The sequence below is a fragment of the Eptatretus burgeri genome, chromosome 14 (genome assembly GCF_056783735.1).
Source record: "Eptatretus burgeri isolate ZD-2024b chromosome 14, Ebu_testis_v1, whole genome shotgun sequence".
NCBI lineage: Eukaryota > Metazoa > Chordata > Myxini > Myxiniformes > Myxinidae > Eptatretus > Eptatretus burgeri.
This window is the reverse complement of record NC_140974.1, coordinates 62,351,748-62,373,855: the sequence shown is the minus strand read 5'-3', so window position 1 is coordinate 62,373,855 and position 22,108 is coordinate 62,351,748. Positions and strand designations below refer to the sequence as shown.

The following is a 22,108-nucleotide window of genomic DNA, read 5'->3' as shown; positions in this document are numbered from 1 at the left end:
TACTTTACAATCGTGCACACACATTACAATCATGCACACACATTACAATCACGCACATACTTTACAATCATGCACACACATTACAATCATGCACACACATTGCAATCACGCATATACATTACAATCACGCACACACATTGCAATCACGCATATACATTACAATCACGCGCATACTTTACAATCATGCACACACATTACAATCATGCACACACATTGCAATCATGCATATACATTGCAATCATGCACACACACACACATTACAATCATTCACACACACACAAGCACACACACATTACAATCACGCACACACATTACAATCACGCACATACTTTACAATCGTGCACACACATTACAATCACACACATACTTTACAATCGTGCACACACATTACAATCATGCACACATTACAATCACGCACACACGTTACAATCACGCACACACAGTACAATCGTGCACACACATTACAATCATGCACACACACATTACAATCATGCACACACACATTGCAATCACCCACACACATTATAATCACGCACACACATTGCAATCAGACACACACATTACAATCACACACACATTACAATCACGCACACGTTACAATCACGCACACACGTTACAATTACGCACACACAATACAATCGTGCACACATTACAATCATGCACACACACACACATTACAATCATGCACACACACACACATTACAATCATGCACACACATTGCAATCACGCACACATTATAATCACGCACACACATTGCAATCAGACACACACATTACAATCACACACACATTACAATCACGCACACATTACAATCATGCACACATTACAATCATGCACACACATTACAATCACACACACATTACAATCACACACACATTACAATTATGCAAACATTACAATCACAAACACATTACAATCACACACACACATTACTATCACACACACATTATAATCATGCACACACAATGCAATCGTGCACACACATTACAATCACACACACATTACAATCACACACACATTATAATCACGCACACACACATTACAATCACACACACACATTACAATCACGCACACACATTACTATCACACACACATTATAATCATGCACACACGATGCAATCGTGCAAACACATTACAATCACACACACACATTACAATCACACACACATTATAATCACGCACACACACATTATAATCACGCACACACACATTACAATCACACACACACATTACAATCATGCACACACATTACAATCATGCACACACATTACAATCACGCACACACGTTACAATCACGCACACACGTTACAATCACACACACACATTACACTCACGCACACACATTAAAATAGTGCACACACATTACAATCACACACACATTACAATCACGCACACACCTTACAATCACACACACACACACCTTACAATCACACACACACACCTTACAATCACACACATTACAATCATGCACAAACATTACAATCACGCACACACATTACAATTACGCACACACATTACAATCGTGCACACACACATACAATCGTGCACACACACATAACAATCATACACACACACATACGCACACATTACAATCACGCACACACACATACGCACACATTACAATCATGCACACACATTACAATCACGCACATACTTTACAATCGTGCACACACATTACAATCACACACATACTTTACAATCGTGCACACACATTACAATCATGCACACACATTACAATCACGCACATACTTTACAATCATGCACACACATTACAATCATGCACACACATTGCAATCACGCATATACATTACAATCACGCACACACATTGCAATCACGCATATACATTACAATCACGCGCATACTTTACAATCATGCACACACATTACAATCATGCACACACATTGCAATCATGCATATACATTGCAATCATGCACACACACACATTACAATCATTCACACACACACAAGCACACACACATTACAATCACGCACACACATTACAATCACGCACATACTTTACAATCGTGCACACACATTACAATCACACACATACTTTACAATCGTGCACACACATTACAATCATGCACACACATTACAATCACGCACATACTTTACAATCATGCACACACATTACAATCATGCACACACATTGCAATCACGCATATACATTACAATCACGCACACACATTGCAATCACGCATATACATTACAATCACGCACACACATTGCAATCACGCATATACATTACAATCATGCACACACATTGCAATCATGCACACACACACACACACACACACACACACGCACATACACATTACAATCACGCACATACTTTACAATCGTGCACACACATTACAATCACACACATACTTTACAATCGTGCACACACATTACAATTGTGCCACACATCACAATCATGCATATACATTACAATCGTGCACACACATTACAATCATGCACACACATTACAATCACACACATACTTTACAATCGTGCACACACATTACAATTGTCCCACACATCACAATCATGCATATACATTACAATCGTGCACACACATTACAATCATGCACACACTTTACAATCGTGCACACACATTAGAATCACGTGCACACATTACAATCACACATATACATTACAATTGTGCACACACATTACAATCACACACATACTTTACAATCGTGCACACACATTACAATCATACACACACACACACACACACTACAAGCATGCACATACACACACATTACAATCATGCACACACACACACACACACACACACACACACACACATTACAATCACGCACATACTTTGCAATCGTGCACACGCATTATAATCATGCACACACACAATACAATCATAGTCACATTACAATCATGCACACACACACATCACAATCATACACACACATTACAATCATACACACACATTACAATCATGCACACACACATTACAATTGGGAACATAGATTACAATCACACACACACGCACATTACAATCATACACACATGCATTACAATCATGCACACACACATTACAATCATACACACATTACAATCATGCACACGCACATTACAATCATGCACACACATTACAATCATGCACACACATTACAATCATACACACATTACAATCACACACACATTACAGTCGTGCACACACACACACACACACACTACATCATGCACACACATTACAATCATATATACACACACACATTACAATCACACACACACATTACAATCATGCACACAAGTATTACAATCATGAACACACACACACACATCACAATCATACACACATTACAATCATACACACACATTACAATCATACACACATTACAATCATGCACACACATTACAATCATGCACACACACATTACAATCACACACACATTACAGTCGTGCACACACACACACACACACTACATCATGCACACACATTACAATCATACACACATTACAATCATATATACACACACACATTACAATCATGCACAAACATTACAATCACGCACACACACATTACAATCATGCACACAAGTATTACAATCATGAACACACATTACAATCACACACACATAATCACACACACACATTACAAGCACACACACGCACACACATTACAATCGTACACACACATTACAATCATGCACAATACATTACAATCATGCACATACATTACAATCATACACACATACTTTACAATTGTGTACACACATTACAATCACGCACATACTTTACAATCATGCACACACATTACAATCACGCACACACATTACAATCGTACACACACATTACAATCATGCACAATACATTACAATCATACACACATACTTTACAATCATGCACACACATTACAATCACGCATATACACACAGTACAACCATTCACACACACACAGACACACACACACATTACAATCACACACACACATTACAATCACGCACATACTTTACAATCGTGCACACACATTACAATCACACACATACTTTACAATCGTGCACACACATTACAACCGTGCTCACACACACATTACAATCACGCACACACACACACACACACACACACACACACACACACACACACACACACACACACACACACACACACACACACACACACACACACACACACACTACCTGCATTTTAGTTTATTCTTTCTTCCACTCGGTGTTTACCCAGTCCTTTTAAAATCATCCATTGCCCTTGCTCCCCACATGCTTAAAAACACACCGCCGGAAAATAATTCAATGTTTGTGCAAAAACAGAGTAAAGCCCATTTTATATTTGAATACATTTTATTAATTTAACCTTTTTCCTGTCATGGCCACCAACCTAGGGCAATCCAAGATGTGCCCAGGGCAATCCAGGTTGTTCACTCTATGGTTGTGAAAAACAGCATCGCCTCATCCCAGAGGGGAAAAGGATCTTTAGGTTCATAGATCTTCTCTGTTTTGGGGCATCCATATATTACAGAACGTGGAGCAAGGTCCGTGTGTGTTGGTGCCAAGTGTTACGGAGAGTTGTGGGGGCGGCGGTCTATAATTGTTTAAAGATGTGTTGCATTATACATGGACGGCCTTGAAGGTCTTCTAAAGTGACACCTGAGTGCTTGTCGATCCGAGAAAGACTTGAATCGCCAATTTTATCTCTTCGGATGTTGGGGCTCTGCTCGGTCGGGACTCGATCCATGGCAAAGTAAAACCACCATTCTGGTGCACCACCAGCAGAGGGAGCTGCATTACAAAACCCAACATCCCTTCAGAGAGGAGGCAATTTAGTCGGTTGTCCCCTGTGCACCCACGGACTCAGTGGTATATCTTACAAAGGGAGACCTTGGACCGGTCTCGTGGCGAGACGTCTGTACATTTGGGGGAGACACAGCCTCGTGCGGTGAAGATTTTAAACAAATCAGATGAGATCGACCGAATAGATTCAACATACGTCGAAGTCTTTCATCCGTGTAGAAGCAGCAGCTTCGAGTCGAAGAAGCAAACCGCTAAAATGAAAGTTATTTTGAGGATTGTAACATTTAATGAGGATGATGATTCCACAGTAAGAAGCCATTTACTATATCCGTGATTTTTAAAATTCTACTTCTGCCCATGCTTCCCCCATCCCCTCTCCCCCAATTTGCAACCCATATGCTTCAAACATACCCCTTGCCCATTCGTCTATCTCTTCATAAACACCCCCCACTTTACTTTCTCTCCCATCATCATTTTCCTTCTTTTCCTTTTCTCAAGATTAATATTTTCCCGACATTTCCACTGCGTACGTAATAAATAGCAGGTCCATTTCATTCACCTATACCCTTAGTTGAGAAGTCAATGGCAAACTACCCGATATGTTCCTTACTATGAGGGCATTTCAGCAGCACCCACTCCCTGGAAAGGGTCCACAGGAAATCGACTCAATCAATCAGAGAAGAATCAACACCCTCAGATATCCCCCCCACCGCACGAACGAACACACACACACACACACACAAACACACACACACACACACACACACGCACACACACACACACACACACACACACACACACACACACACCCAAAATGGCCAACGCACCTCTCATAGTCGCGTCTGCAGTAGAGCTTGCGATTGCGCGCGAAGCACGACCTTGCGAGGGGTTGTCGGCACGCGGCGCAGCGCACGCACTCCTCGTGCCACGGAGCGTCAGCCACTCGCAGCAAGAACCGAGCACCGATGGCAACACCACAGCCTGCACACACGGCGGGCCGCGCGCGTTCCCCTCCTGCAGGTGCACATGCATACAGACCAGATTTAAAAAAAACCCAAATCTGTACATCCTCTCAACCTCTCATCTGTTCCGAAACCACATTCCTGCAACTTGTCCTCAACCATGCCCCTACATTCACGTGCTTCTCAATCAAGTCCCATTTGAATCTTTAACTGCAATCACAAGTTTGTTTTCAACTGCGACTCAATTGGTCCTCAACCACATCCAACTTGGTTCTACGTTTCAACCACATCCTCCACAAAGTCCTTTGGTCTAATAGTGAGAAGTATTTTTTTCATCAACCTCTTGAATACATTTTTTGAGCTTATAATGCCGAGCCCCATCCAGGGAAGTTCTCCCTGAACCATAGTAAATCTCAAGGAGGTTCCACATAGTGATAGTCCACATGGAGAAGCAATGCCAATGAGGCTCAATTTCTCCATTCTGCCGCTACCCGTCATTGGAAACCCCTCATCCTCAGTGGTTTTGGCTCCTCCATGAGCATCGATCCTGTATATAGAACAGTCCTCAATGACATCGACCCATTTGTTGGTGGAAGCTACTTGTATATAGTCAAGGCATCTTGAATTTGTAATCTGGATCGCCATGTTTGGTGTTCACATCTGAGCACCGAGATCCCAAATTCAAATCGCATCCATGGACCGACCTTTCGACACAATCAAAATAAAATGGGATTCTCTGTACCTCAAACTATTCTGCAGATGCTCCACAACAACCTTAATCTTGTTGATTACATGACATTTATAGACTCCTCCAATGCTCTTCTATCCGAAGAGGGCTGCATGAAGCAGCCAAGAAAGGCTACGGAAAGCAAGTCATTTTGCTGTTTCAAACCCATTTACACATGGTACATGCTTGGGAGCCCCATTGGTATGCATTTCTGTCTGTGCTGTCGCTGATGATTCGCCAACAAGCGATGAAGCCGGTTCAGCAGCTGAGGGGTGCGTAGCATTAGGATTCTCATGTGTGTACTGTTTGTGAATGTCTTTACAGCTGTGGAGGAACTCTGGGAAGGGTTTGAAACAGCAAAGGTCTTACCTTGGGTAGCCTTTCATGGTTGCTTTAGCAGCTTCTTCAGTGAGAAGAGCAAGGGAGGATTCGATTGTTTATAAAATCCGAGCCACCTGGGCTAATTGATTAAGTGAGAGCTGATTGGTTATTCCTTCCGGTCACAGCTGAGAGATGTGAGTGGGTCTTTGTTTCTCATTATATATATATATATATATATATATATATATATATATATATATATATATATATATATATATATATATATATATATATATATATATATGCACACTTTCAAATCTTCATTTTCATCTTCATAATGAGTTACAGTGCGAGCGATGACAAGGTGGAGGTACTGCACAAAACTAGGGGATTGTGCAGCATTTTGGAGCATGCTTCCCTCCAGAACATGTGTTTAGCACCATGCACAGAACCATGTTTTACCACGACCACCAAAGGTGGACGAGGTGATGTTTTCACCCGTTTGTTTGTGAGCCGGATTTCATATCTCAAAACGTTGTGGCCGGATTTGGCAAAAACTTGTTGGACAGGTTGAGTGTGCGACAAAGACAAATCGATTCGATTTTGGTGAAGATCCGGATCCACATCCTGATCCATATCCGGGCGTGAGAATTTTTAAAATGATTCTTCACAACTGGAAAAACGAGGCCAAAAACGTTATGCAACATGATATTTCAAAGGGTTGTGGACGAATTAACTTGGTGGATAAGTTGGTTAAGTGACAACAACAAGCCGATTTGATTTTGGTTCAGGTTCGGTTCCAGATCCGTCCTATCAATGGGAAACAAAATGCAAACTGTTCAGCATAGCGGAGGTATATGCTCTACCGAGTGCCGTTCTAGTTCTCTATTTGGTTTCAGAGTGCAAATGCAGGTAGTGGTGGGTGAAATGGTGTGTCGGTAGTGGTTTATAGTGGTTGGGTGAAGTGCGATTGTTGTGGTTTATAGTGGTTGGTAGAAAGTGAGTTGCTGTGGTTATAAGTGGTGGTTTATAGTTGTTGGGAGAACTAAGGGTTGATGTGGGTATAGGTTGTGGTTTATACATTTTGGGAATGTGTGGGTACAGGTGTTGGTTTATAGTGGTTGGAGAAAGTGTGGATTGCTATGGACATAGGTGGTGGTTTATCGTGGTTTGGACAAGTGGGTGTTATAGTTATAAATGGCGGTTTATAGTGGTTGGAGGTGGAAAAGTGGGGGTTATTGTGGTTATAAATAGTGATTTATAGTGTTTGGGGAAGTGTGGATCTCTGCAGCACAGGTGGTGATTTATAGTGCTTGTGGGAAGTGTGGATCACTGTGGTACTGGTGGTGATTTATAGTGGTTATGGAAAGTGTGGGTTGTTGTGGATGGAGGTGGTGGTTTATCATTGTTGGGGATGTGTGCATACAGGCAGGGCTGGATTAAGGCATAGGCCAGTTCGGCTCTGGCCCTGCATGTGAAGAGACCCTGCGCGTGAAGGGGCACTGCACCGAAAGATCAGGGATAAAGCCTTCGCCAATCTCGACATAACTGAACTTGAATAGACAAATAGATAATTGGATAGTCATACAATTAAACAGAGAGCTAGAAAGTTCATAGAACACATTACCCCACGCTGTGTTCAAATGAACACCGTAGAACACAAAATAGTTCTGGAAGTTCACCGCCGTTGATGCAGTGTGTTATACACCACCGTATTTAATGTGTCCAAGTACTGCTAAACGGAAGAGTTTTGAAAGTACGGAGAATGTGATTTGTGTTCTGCAGTGTTCAAGTATATAATTAAATTGAGATTTTAAAGGTTGTGGAAGAGAACTTTTTTGGGGAGTTTTCCACTGTTGCTGCAGCGTCTTTCACACCACCTTGTTTAACACATTCTTCGTGCCTGTTGTTTGTGTTCTTTATAACGTCCTTGAAAACAGCAAGTTTCCTGTTTGGAATGATTTAAAATTTTGTTTGACTGCCAGACAGACAGACTGAGTAAAATAATGATTTTCACCCCTCTCTCTCTGCACACGTGCGATTAGGACAAATTCAGAGCCAATGTACTGCAAAACCACCAGTTCGTTTTCCCATTCATGTTCAAAATATAACAATCAATTGAAATCAAGTTATTCCTCGATCAAAAACTGACGTTTGTAGATGGACAAACAGAAACAGAGACAGACAGACAGACAGACAGACAGACAGGCAGGCAGGCAGACAGGCAGAACTGAACCAATTGTTTAACCCCGCTTTTTGCTTTGCATGTGTTGGCTAAATAGATTGTGGGGTAAATAGATCACGGTATAGATAAACTGTGTGCCGACATCGCCACCCCACCGCTATCACAGCTACAGAGGTCTAGTACCTGTGTGTCGATGCTGCAGACACCACCACCATCACCCTCACATAATGGCCTAACGCCCCACAACTACTCATCTGACTCTGGGTACAGGTGGTGGTTTATAGTGGCTGGGGAAAGTGTGGATTGTTGTGAGTATAGGTGGTGGTTGATAGTGGCTGGGGAAAGTGTGGATTGTTGTGAGTATAGGTGGTGGTTTATAGTGGTTGGGTGAACTGTGGGTTGCTGTGGGTATAGGTGGTGGTTTATAGTGGTTGGGAGGAGTGGGTGTTGTTGTGGATGTAGGTGGTGTTTTTATAGTGGTTGGGGGAAGTGTGGGTTGTTGTGGGTAGAGGTGATGGTTTATAGTGGTTGGGGGAAGTGTTGGCTGTTGTGGGGAAAGGTGATGGTTTATAGTGGTTGGGGAAGTGTGGGTTGTTGTGGGTAGAGGTGGTGGTTTATAGTGGTTGGGGGAAGTGTGGGTCTCTGTGGGTTAAGGTGATGGTTTATAGTGGTCAGGGGAAGTGTGGATTGTTGTGGTTATAAATGGTGGTTTATTATGATTGGGAGAGGTAAGGGTTGCTGTGGATCCTTATATAGCCGGTTTAAATGTTGTTGAATGATCTTCGGTGGTACCGAGTGGGATTATTTATCTTATAAACCCGAACATTGAACACAACAGTTGGGCACCAAGTTCGTGCCCCGTTATTAACTGGGATAGAGTGCGTGGAACGTGACTTGCGATTCCGCTCACTTACAAACAGAAACATTTATTTATTTAATCCTGTAAGGACCAGACAGACCTTTTCCTCTCTCAGACATGAAAGCACACACAACACGTTCTTTGAAAGGACCGTCTGTGCCAGCGAGGTGGGTCTATGATGAGTACATACATCACATGGGTGTTCACCAGAGATACCTTTATGGTGTCGTGCACATTCTACTCCATAAGATTCTAGATGCCCCATGGATCGAAGCATGTCCAACGTATTATGAGGGTTGATCACAAAGTTCGTGGCCTAAAACAGAAGTTTATGCGGCGACAAGGTTGTTTTGTTGTATGAAATGTTGGGAAAGTCGTTGTATAAATGACTCATCAATATCAATGATAAACCTCTTACATCTGGCCACGGACTTGCTGATTATACTCATCATACGACCTTTGTTTTGCATGTCTACCTGTAACTTGTGACCACGTCTATTGACAGGTGCAGCTGTGGGTAGCATGATATTTGCTGCGCACATCATTGCTATTTGTAATGTTTGTAGAAAGCCGATAGTTACAATTAAATACATCATTAAAATATATAATTCCAGATCGTGTTATCGGATCAGCGATTAAATCGACTCAACTACACACCATGGCAGAGGTCTATCTGAAGAATGAGAGAGATCTCCACCGGGTATTACCAAGTATGGACCACCACCCAAAAAGGGTGTCCTGATCACAAGTTTACATCAACTCATGTAGTCCTAGACGGTGTTGTTTCTGCCTTAAGAGCTTCATCAGTTTGACAAAATGGTTAACATGAATCTTGTGTAACCCCTGGACTTGTAAAGTCAATTATTGAGACAGTGAAAGCGAGGCTGTTGAAAGAAGCGATCATTGATTCATTGGTGACGTCACAATCACAGTTCGAAACCATGGCAATAGATGAAAAGGAAATCGATTAATCAGTTTGCAATATCCATCCTAGATTGATAGTGAATGAAGACTCACCCAGTAGCTGCCCAAGAGGTGGTGGGGATTGCGCCGCGCGCATCTCGTCCATCTTGGCACTGTCCAGCATATGGTCGCGCAGCCCTGGTCGAGAGAGAGAAAGAAGGAGCGTGAAGAGAGCACTGATCCATAGCTCTCCTTTTTCCCAGACCTGCCCCCACCACCCCATTGTCTCCATCTCTGCTCCTCCCTAGCTCCAGCCCTCCTCGAGTCCTTGTAACGTACCGTGACGTCCGGCTCGTGCTGTTGGAACTATACAGCGTTATCTCCAAGCTATTCCAGGGGTATCTATTCCACGCAGTTATCTGCAAGCATGAATGTGTCTGCACTAATTGGATAGTCGCCCCACCCAAGCTGTTTTGCAAGGTTTTCGCGCCAGAATCATTGAGCACGTGATCATCCGTCCTCGTGTTTACCCTTCTATCCCGCTCTCCCACAATCCGTACGTCGGCTTCTGCTCTCCAAAAAGTCAAACCATGGTATTGGAGAGAACTGGGAGAGAGAGGGGGTCGAGATGCCTTGAAAAATGTCAAAAAATATTAATTAATTGTGAGAGCCATCGATGTGCAGCGACCGCAGAACGGCTCGGACCAGTAAACGCTTTATGAGCAAAACATGTTAAGATGATTAATAAATAAATCAAACATGTTGAATTAACATATATAATATTACTTTAATATTTCCCTGAAATTGGGGGGGGGGGGGGGGTTGGAAGCGGGGAGAGGGGGGTTGGATTCCCCATAGACACCATGCCACTTGTCCATCCCCTTAATTCTCTCATGGTTTCCATACGTGTGTATATATATATATATATATATCCCCAACAGTAATATTGCATTTCCCGCGTCTTTTTTTCATTTTCATTCTCCTAAGACATCCATCGGACAACTTATCCCATGATGTATTTATCCGCCAGTACCTGCTGCCTTCCACCCACTGCCATCTGCTCTGCCTTCCACCCCATATATACCTTCAATCCTCTGCTTTCCACTTTCCACCCCTTACCCCTTATCTTTTCACCCCTTACCCCTTACCCCAACACACTCTACAATCCTGGCCACAAACATCCCTTCCAAGAACCTCGGGGTTCTTCCTCTTCGCTGAAATCAACTCGGGTAGGTATCAATCCGCGCGTGGTGACGCGGCTCTCGCCTGTGGCTGAACCCCATCTCTGACAGCATATAGATCCTTTGGCGCGTTATCGAGACAGTTGATGAAATAAACGTTCAGACGTCGTCCAGGAGAAAATCTTCCTCGAGGTTCCGCCGTACACTCATGGACACTTCAAGAAGAAGGTTGGAATGGAAGGACAATGAACAATTCGGAATGATCACCTTCATATCACGATCACCACCGGATGCTCACACGATCACTGCGCCCCGAGGTCGTGATCAGGTGCAATGGTTAGAACATTCCACGTATGGGGATCAATAAAAAATGAAAATGATCAATCGTCACAATGGCGCGTCATTCGTCAACAAACCTCAGCCAAACTGGAGTGAAAATTGTGGTTGTACTTTTCAGAGACGATGAGAAAAAGAACAAACGTCCAAAATAACCGTTCTGATTGTGACGTAATGAAAGTATTTATTGGTCGATTCTGTGAAAGTAATGAATGTGTTAATCGATATTGGTGAGAGCATTGCGTTGTTTTTTTTTTTTCTGAGAATTTGCTTGTTCGTGAGTATCATTGCCTCAAATTAGCCATTTATGACGTAATGTTAGAAGTGGAGTTCGTTTGGAGGATCCTCCAAAATAGACACAAACATTGTTAATCCAGAAGAACGCACAAACATTCCTTCAGCGGAACGAGGGATTACTGTTATGACGTCACATGAAGAAATTATTCCGTCAACAAGGCAGTTGAATGCACTTTACGTTCGGACAACTGTGTACGTGTGCACACATTTTCACTCACACACACAATTACATGCAAACACGTGAAAACACAAACATAATGACATACAAACATGAACATGAACACACACACACACACACACACACACACACACACACACACACACACACACACACACACACACACACACACACACACACACACACACACACACACACACACACACACACACACACACACACGTGAAAACACCCAAATGCGCAAACACAAACACGCACACTTACAAAATTACATGCAAAAACACACATGTACACACACATGCAAACACGTGAAAACACAAACACAATTACATGCAAACATGTACACACACACACACACACACACACACACACACACACACACACACACACACACACACACACACACGTGAAAACACCCAAATGCGCAAACACACACACGCACACTTACAAAATTACATGCAAACATGTGCACACAAACACATCAACAAAATTACACCCAAACGTGCACACAAACACACACGTGCAAACATTCAAATGCGCAAACACAAACAAAAAATTACATGCAAACATGTGCATACAAAATTACACACAACTATGTGCATACAAACACAGGCTTACAAAATTACACACAACCATGTGGATAAAAACATATACTTACAAAATTACACACAACCATGTGGATAAAAACATATACTTACAAAATTACACACAACCATGTGGATACAAACACAAACTTACAAAATTACACACAACTATGTGCATACAAAACACACACATACAAAATTACACACAACCATGTGGATACAAACACAAACTTACAAAATTACACACAACTATGTGCATACAAAACACACACATACAAAATTACACACAACCATGTGGATACAAGCACATACATACAAAATTACACACAACCATATACATACAAAATTACACACAACTAAGTGGATACAAACACATACATACAAAATTACACACAACCATGTGGATACAAACACACACATACAAAATTACACACAACTATGTGGATACAAACACATACTTACAAAATTACATGCAATCATGTGCATACAAACACATACATACAAAATTACACACAACCATGTGGATACAAACACATACATACAAAATTACACACAACTAAGTGGATACAAACACACACATACAAAATTACACACAACCATGTGGATACAAACACATACATACAAAATTACACACAACTAAGTGGATACAAACACATACATACAAAATTACACACAACCATGTGCATACAAACACATACATACAAAATTACACACAACCATGTGCATACACACAGATACTTATAAAATTACACACAACCATGTGCATACAAACACATACATACAAAATTACACACAACTATGTGCATACAAACACACACATACAAAATTACACACAACCATGTGGATACAAACACATACATACAAAATTACACACAACTAAGTGGATACAAACACATACATACAAAATTACACACAACCATGTGCATACAAACACATACATACAAAATTACACACAACCATGTGCATACAAACACATACATACAAAATTACACACAACCATGTGCATACAAACATATACATACAAAATTATACACAACCATGTGCATACAAACACATACATACAAAATTACACACAACTATGTGCATACAAACACATACATACAAAATTACACACAACCATGTGCATACAAACACATACATACAAAATTACACACAACCATGTGCATACAAACACATACTTACAAAATTACATGCAATCATGTGCATACAAACACATACATACAAAATTACACACAACCATGTGGATACAAACACATACATACAAAATTACACACAACTATGTGGATACAAACACATACATACAAAATTACACACAACTAAGTGGATACAAACACATACATACAAAATTACATGCAATCATGTGCATACAAACACATACATACAAAATTACACACAACCATGTGGATACAAACACATACATACAAAATTACACACAACTAAGTGGATACAAACACACACATACAAAATTACACACAACCATGTGGATACAAACACATACATACAAAATTACACACAACTAAGTGGATACAAACACATACATACAAAATTACACACAACCATGTGCATACAAACACATACATACAAAATTACACACAACCATGTGCATACAAACACATACATACAAAATTACACACAACTATGTGCATACAAACATATACATACAAAATTACACACAACTATGTGGATACAAACATATACATACAAAATTACACACAACCATGTGCATACACACAGATACTTATAAAATTACACACAACCATGTGCATACAAACACATACATACAAAATTACACACAACTATGTGCATACAAACACATACATACAAAATTACACACAACCATGTGCATACAAACACATACATACAAAATTACACACAACCATGTGCATACAAACACATACTTACAAAATTACATGCAATCATGTGCATACAAACACATACATACAAAATTACACACAACCATGTGGATACAAACACATACATACAGAATTACACACAACTATGTGGATACAAACACAAACATACAAAATTACACACAACCATGTGCATACAAACACAAACATACAAAATTACACACAACCATGTGGATACAAACACATATTTACAAAATTACACACAACCATGTGCATACAAACACAAACATACAAAATTACACACAACTATGTGCATACAAACACAAACATACAAAATTACACACAACCATGTGCATACAAACACAAACATACAAAATTACACACAACTATGTGCATACAAACACACACATACAAAATTACACACAACCATGTGCATACAAACACATACATACAAAATTACACACAACCATGTGCATACAAACACACACATACAAAATTACACACAACCATGTGCATACAAACACATCCTTACAAAATTACATGCAACCATGTGCATACAAACATATACTTACAAAATTACACACAACCATGTGCATACAAACACATACTTACAAAATTACACACAACCATGTGCACACAATCACATAATTATAAAATTACACACAACCATGTGCATACAAACACATACATACAAAATTACATGCAACCATGTGCATACAAACACATACATACAAAATTACACACAACCATGTGCATACAAACACATACTTACAAAATTACACACAACTATGTGCATGCAAACACACACATACAAAATTACACACAACCATGTGGATACACACAGATACTTATAAAATTACACACAACTATGTGCATACAAACACATCCTTACAAAATTACATGCAACCATGTGCATACAAACATATACTTACAAAATTACACACAACCATGTGCATACAAACACATACATACAAAATTACACACAACCATGTGCATACAAACACATACATACAAAATTACACACAACTATGTGGATACAAACACATACATACAAAATTACACACAACCATGTGCATACAAACACAAACATACAAAATTACACACAACTATGTGCATACAAACACATCCTTACAAAATTACATGCAACCATGTGCATACAAACATATACTTACAAAATTACACACAACCATGTGCACACAATCACATAATTATAAAATTACACACAACCATGTGCATAAAAACACATACATACAAAATTACATGCAACCATGTGCATACAAACACATACTTACAAAATTACACACAACCATGTGCATACAAACACAAACATACAAAATTACACACAACTATGTGCATACAAACACACACATACAAAATTACACACAACCATGTGGATACAAACACATACATACAAAATTACACACAACTATGTGCAGACAAACACACACATACAAAATTACACACAACCATGTGGATACAAACACATACATACAAAATTACACACAACCATGTGCATACAAACACAAACATACAAAATTACACACAACTATGTGCATACAAACACAAACATACAAAATTACACACAACCATGTGCATACAAACACAAACATACAAAATTACACACAACTATGTGCATACAAACACATCCTTACAAAATTACATGCAACCATGTGCATACAAACATATACTTACAAAATTACACACAACCATGTGCACACAATCACATAATTATAAAATTACACACAACCATGTGCATACAAACACATACATACAAAATTACATGCAACCATGTGCATACAAACACATACTTACAAAATTACACACAACCATGTGCATACAAACACAAACATACAAAATTACACACAACTATGTGCATACAAACACACACATACAAAATTACACACAACCATGTGGATACAAACACATACATACAAAATTACACACAACTATGTGCAGACAAACACACACATACAAAATTACACACAACTATGTGCATACAAACACACACATACAAAATTACACACAACTATGTGCATACAAACACATACATACAAAATTACACACAACCATGTGGATACAAACACATACATACAAAATTACATACAACTATGTGCATACAAACATATACATACAAAATTACACACAACCATGTGGATACAAACACATACATACAAAATTACACACAACCATGTGGATACAAACACACACATACAAAATTACACACAAGCATGTGGATAAAAACACACACATACAAAATTACACACAACCATGTGGATACAAACACATACACACAAAATTACACACAACTATGTGCAGACAAACACATACTTACAAAATTACACACAACTATGTGCATACAAAGACATACATACAAAATTACACACAACCATGTGGATAAAAACACAAACTTACAAAATTACACACAACTATGTGCATACAAACACAAACTTACAAAATTACACACAACCATGTGGATACAAACACATACATACAAAATTACATACAACTATGTGCATACAAACACACACATACAAAATTACACACAACCATGTGCATACAAACATATACATACAAAATTACACACAACCATGTGGATACAAACACATACATACAAAATTACATACAACTATGTGCATACAACCATATACATACAAAATTACACAGAACCATGTGGATACAAACACATACATACAAAATTACACAGAACCATGTGGATACAAACACATACATACAAAATTACACACAACCATGTGGATACAAACACACACATACAAAATTACACACAACCATGTGGATACAAACACATACATAAAAAATTACACACAACCATGTGCATACAAACACACACATAGAAAATTACACACAACCATGTGGATACAAACACATACTTACAAAATTACACACAACTATGTGCATACAAACACACACATACAAAATTACACACAACCATGTGGATACAAACACATACAAAATTACACACAACCATGTGGATACAAACACATACATACAATATTACACACAACCATGTGCATACAAACACACACATACAAAATTACACACAACCATGTGCATACAAACACAAACATACAAAATTACACACAACTATGTGCATACAAACACACACATACAAAATTACACACAACTATGTGCAGACAAACACATACTTACAAAATTACACACAACTATGTGCATACAAACACACACATACAAAATTACACACAACCATGTGGATAAAAACGCATACATACAAAATTACACACAACTATGTGCATACAAACACAAACTTACAAAATTACACACAACCATGTGGATACAAACACACACATACAAAATTACACACAACCATGTGGATAAAAACACATACATACAAAATTACACACAACTATGTGCATACAAACACAAACTTACAAAATTACACACAACTATGTGCATACAAACCCAAACTTACAAAATTACACAAAACCATGTGGATAAAAACACATACATACAAAATTACACACAACTATGTGCATACAAACACACACATACAAAATTACACACAACCATGTGCATACACACAGATACTTATAAAATTACACACAACCATGTGCATACAAACACATACATACAAAATTACATACAACTATGTGCATACAAACACACACATACAAAATTACACACAACCATGTGCATACAAACATATACTTATAAAATTACACACAACCATGTGGATACAAACACATACATACAAAATTACACACAACTATGTGCATACAAACACACACATACAAAATTACACACAACCATGTGGATACAAACACATACATACAAAATTACACACAACCATGTGGATACAAACACATACATACAAAATTACATACAACTATGTGCATACAAACATATACATACAAAATTACACACAACCATGTGGATACAAACACATACATACAAAATTACACACAACCATGTGGATACAAACACATACATACAAAATTACACACAACCATGTGCATACAAACATATACTTACAAAATTACACACAACCATGTGGATACAAACACATACATACAAAATTACACACAACCATGTGGATACAAACACATACATACAAAATTACACACAACCATGTGGATACAAACACATACTTACAAAATTACACACAACTATGTGCATACAAACATATACATACAAAATTACACACAACCATGTGCATACAAACATATACATACAAAATTACACACAACCATATGCATACAAACACATACATACAAAATTACACACAACTATGTACATACAAACATATACATACAAAATTACACACAAGCATGTGCATACACACAGATACTTATAAAATTACACACAACCATGTGCATACAAACACATACATACAAAATTACACACAACTATGTGCATACAAACATATACATCCAAAATTACACACAACCATGTGGATACAAACACATACATACAAAATTACACACAACCATGTGCATACAAACACATACATCCAAAATTAAACACAACCATGTGGATACAAACACATACATACAAAATTACACACAACCATGTGCACACAAACACATACATACAAAATTACACACAACTATGTGCATACAAACATATACATACAAAATTACACACAACTATGTGCATACAAACACATACTTACAAAATTATATGCAATCATGTGCAAACAAACACACACATACAAAATTACACACAACCATGTGCATACAAACACATACATTCAAAATTACACACAACCATGTGCATACAGACACATACTTACAAAATTATATGCAATCATGTGCAAACAAACACATACACATAAAATTACATGCAACCATGTGGATACAAACATATACATACAAAATTACACGCAAACATGCGCATACAAACACATATATACAAAATTACATGCAAACATGTGCCTATAAACACATACATACAAAATTACATGCAAACATTTGCCTACAAACACATACATACAAAATTACATGCAAACATGTGCATACAAACATACATACAAAATTACACACAAATATGTGCATACAAACACATACAAAATTACATGTAAATGTGTACACAAACACATACACACATGTGCAAACATTCAAATGCGCAAACACACACAAAATTACATGCAAACGTACACACACAAACATACAATATTACAAGCAAACATGTGCACACACAAACACACAATATTCCATGCAAACATGTGCAGACAAACACATACACAAACAAAATTACACACAAACATGTGCACACAAACACATACATACAAAATTACACACAAACATGTGCATACAAACACATACATACAAAATTACACACAACCATGTGCATACAAACACAAACATACAAAATTACACACAACCATGTGCATACAAACACATACATACAAAATTACACACAACCATGTGCATACAAACACATACATACAAAATTACACACAACCATGTGGATACAAACACATACATACAAAATTACATACAACTATGTGGATACAAACACATACATACAAAATTACATACAACTATGTGGATACAAACACATACATACAAAATTACACACAACCATGTGGATACAAACACATACATACAAAATTACACGCAACTATGTGGATACAAACACATACATACAAAATTACACACAACTATGTGGATACAAACACATACATACAAAATTACATACAACCATATGCATACAAACACATACATACAAAATTACACACAACTATGTGCATACAAACATATACATACAAAATTACACACAACCATGTGCATACAAACACATACTTATAAAATTACACACAACCATGTGGATACAAACACATACATACAAAATTACACACAACCATGTGGATACAAACACATACTTATAAAATTACATACAACTATGTGCATACAAACACATACTTACAAAATTACATACAACCATGTGCATACAAACACATATATACAAAATTACATGCAAACATGTGCCTATAAACACATACATACAAAATTACATGCAAACATTTGCCTACAAACACATACATACAAAATTACATGCAAACATGTGCATACAAACATACATACAAAATTACACACAAATATGTGCATACAAACACATACAAAATTACATGCAAATGTGTACACAAACACATACACACATGTGCAAACATTCAAATGCGCAAACACACAAAATTACATGCAAACGTACACACACAAACATACAATATTACAAGCAAACATGTGCACACACAAACACACAATATTACATGCAAACATGTGCAGACAAACACATACACAAACAAAATTACACACAAACATGTGCACACAAACACATACATACAAAATTACACGCAACCATGTGCATACAAACACATACATACAAAATTACACGCAAAGATGCGCATCCAAACACATCCATACAAAATTACATGCAAACATGTGCATTCCCACACATACACACAAAATTACACACAAACATGTGCAAACACAGATACAAAAGTAAATGCAAACATGTACATACAAACAAACACATACAAAATTACACGCAAACATGTGGATACAAACAAACACATACAAAATTACATGCAAATGTGCACACAAACACATACATACAAAATTACGCGCAAACATTTGCACCTACACACACACAAACACCAAAATTTGCAAACACACACACATGCAAACACCAAAATTCGCAAACACACACACACACACACACACACACACACACACACACACACACACACACACACACACACACACACACACACACACACACACACACTTGCAAACACCCAAATGTGCAAACCCACACACACACACACATACAAATATGTGAATGCACACACACACACACACACACACACACACACACACACACACACACACACACACACACACACACACATCTGTGAATGCACACACACACATACATACAAATCTCTGAATGCATACACACACACACATACAAAATTACATGCAAATATGTGATGAT

General features: G+C 38.4%; 1 protein-coding gene across 2 annotated transcripts in view; it reads right to left on the bottom strand.

Moving 5' to 3' along the window:
* Positions 1-22,108, bottom strand: part of LMX1B (LIM homeobox transcription factor 1 beta) — a 169,768-nt gene that overhangs the window by 32,346 nt on the left and 115,314 nt on the right. For both annotated transcript variants that reach the window (XM_085855152.1, XM_085855153.1), the window contains 2 exons: positions 10,825-10,908; positions 5,581-5,767 (listed from right to left, as the gene is read on the bottom strand). In XM_085855152.1, coding sequence (XP_085711278.1) covers positions 5,581-5,767; positions 10,825-10,908 — 271 coding nt within the window. The remainder of the gene's footprint in view (positions 1-5,580; positions 5,768-10,824; positions 10,909-22,108) is intronic.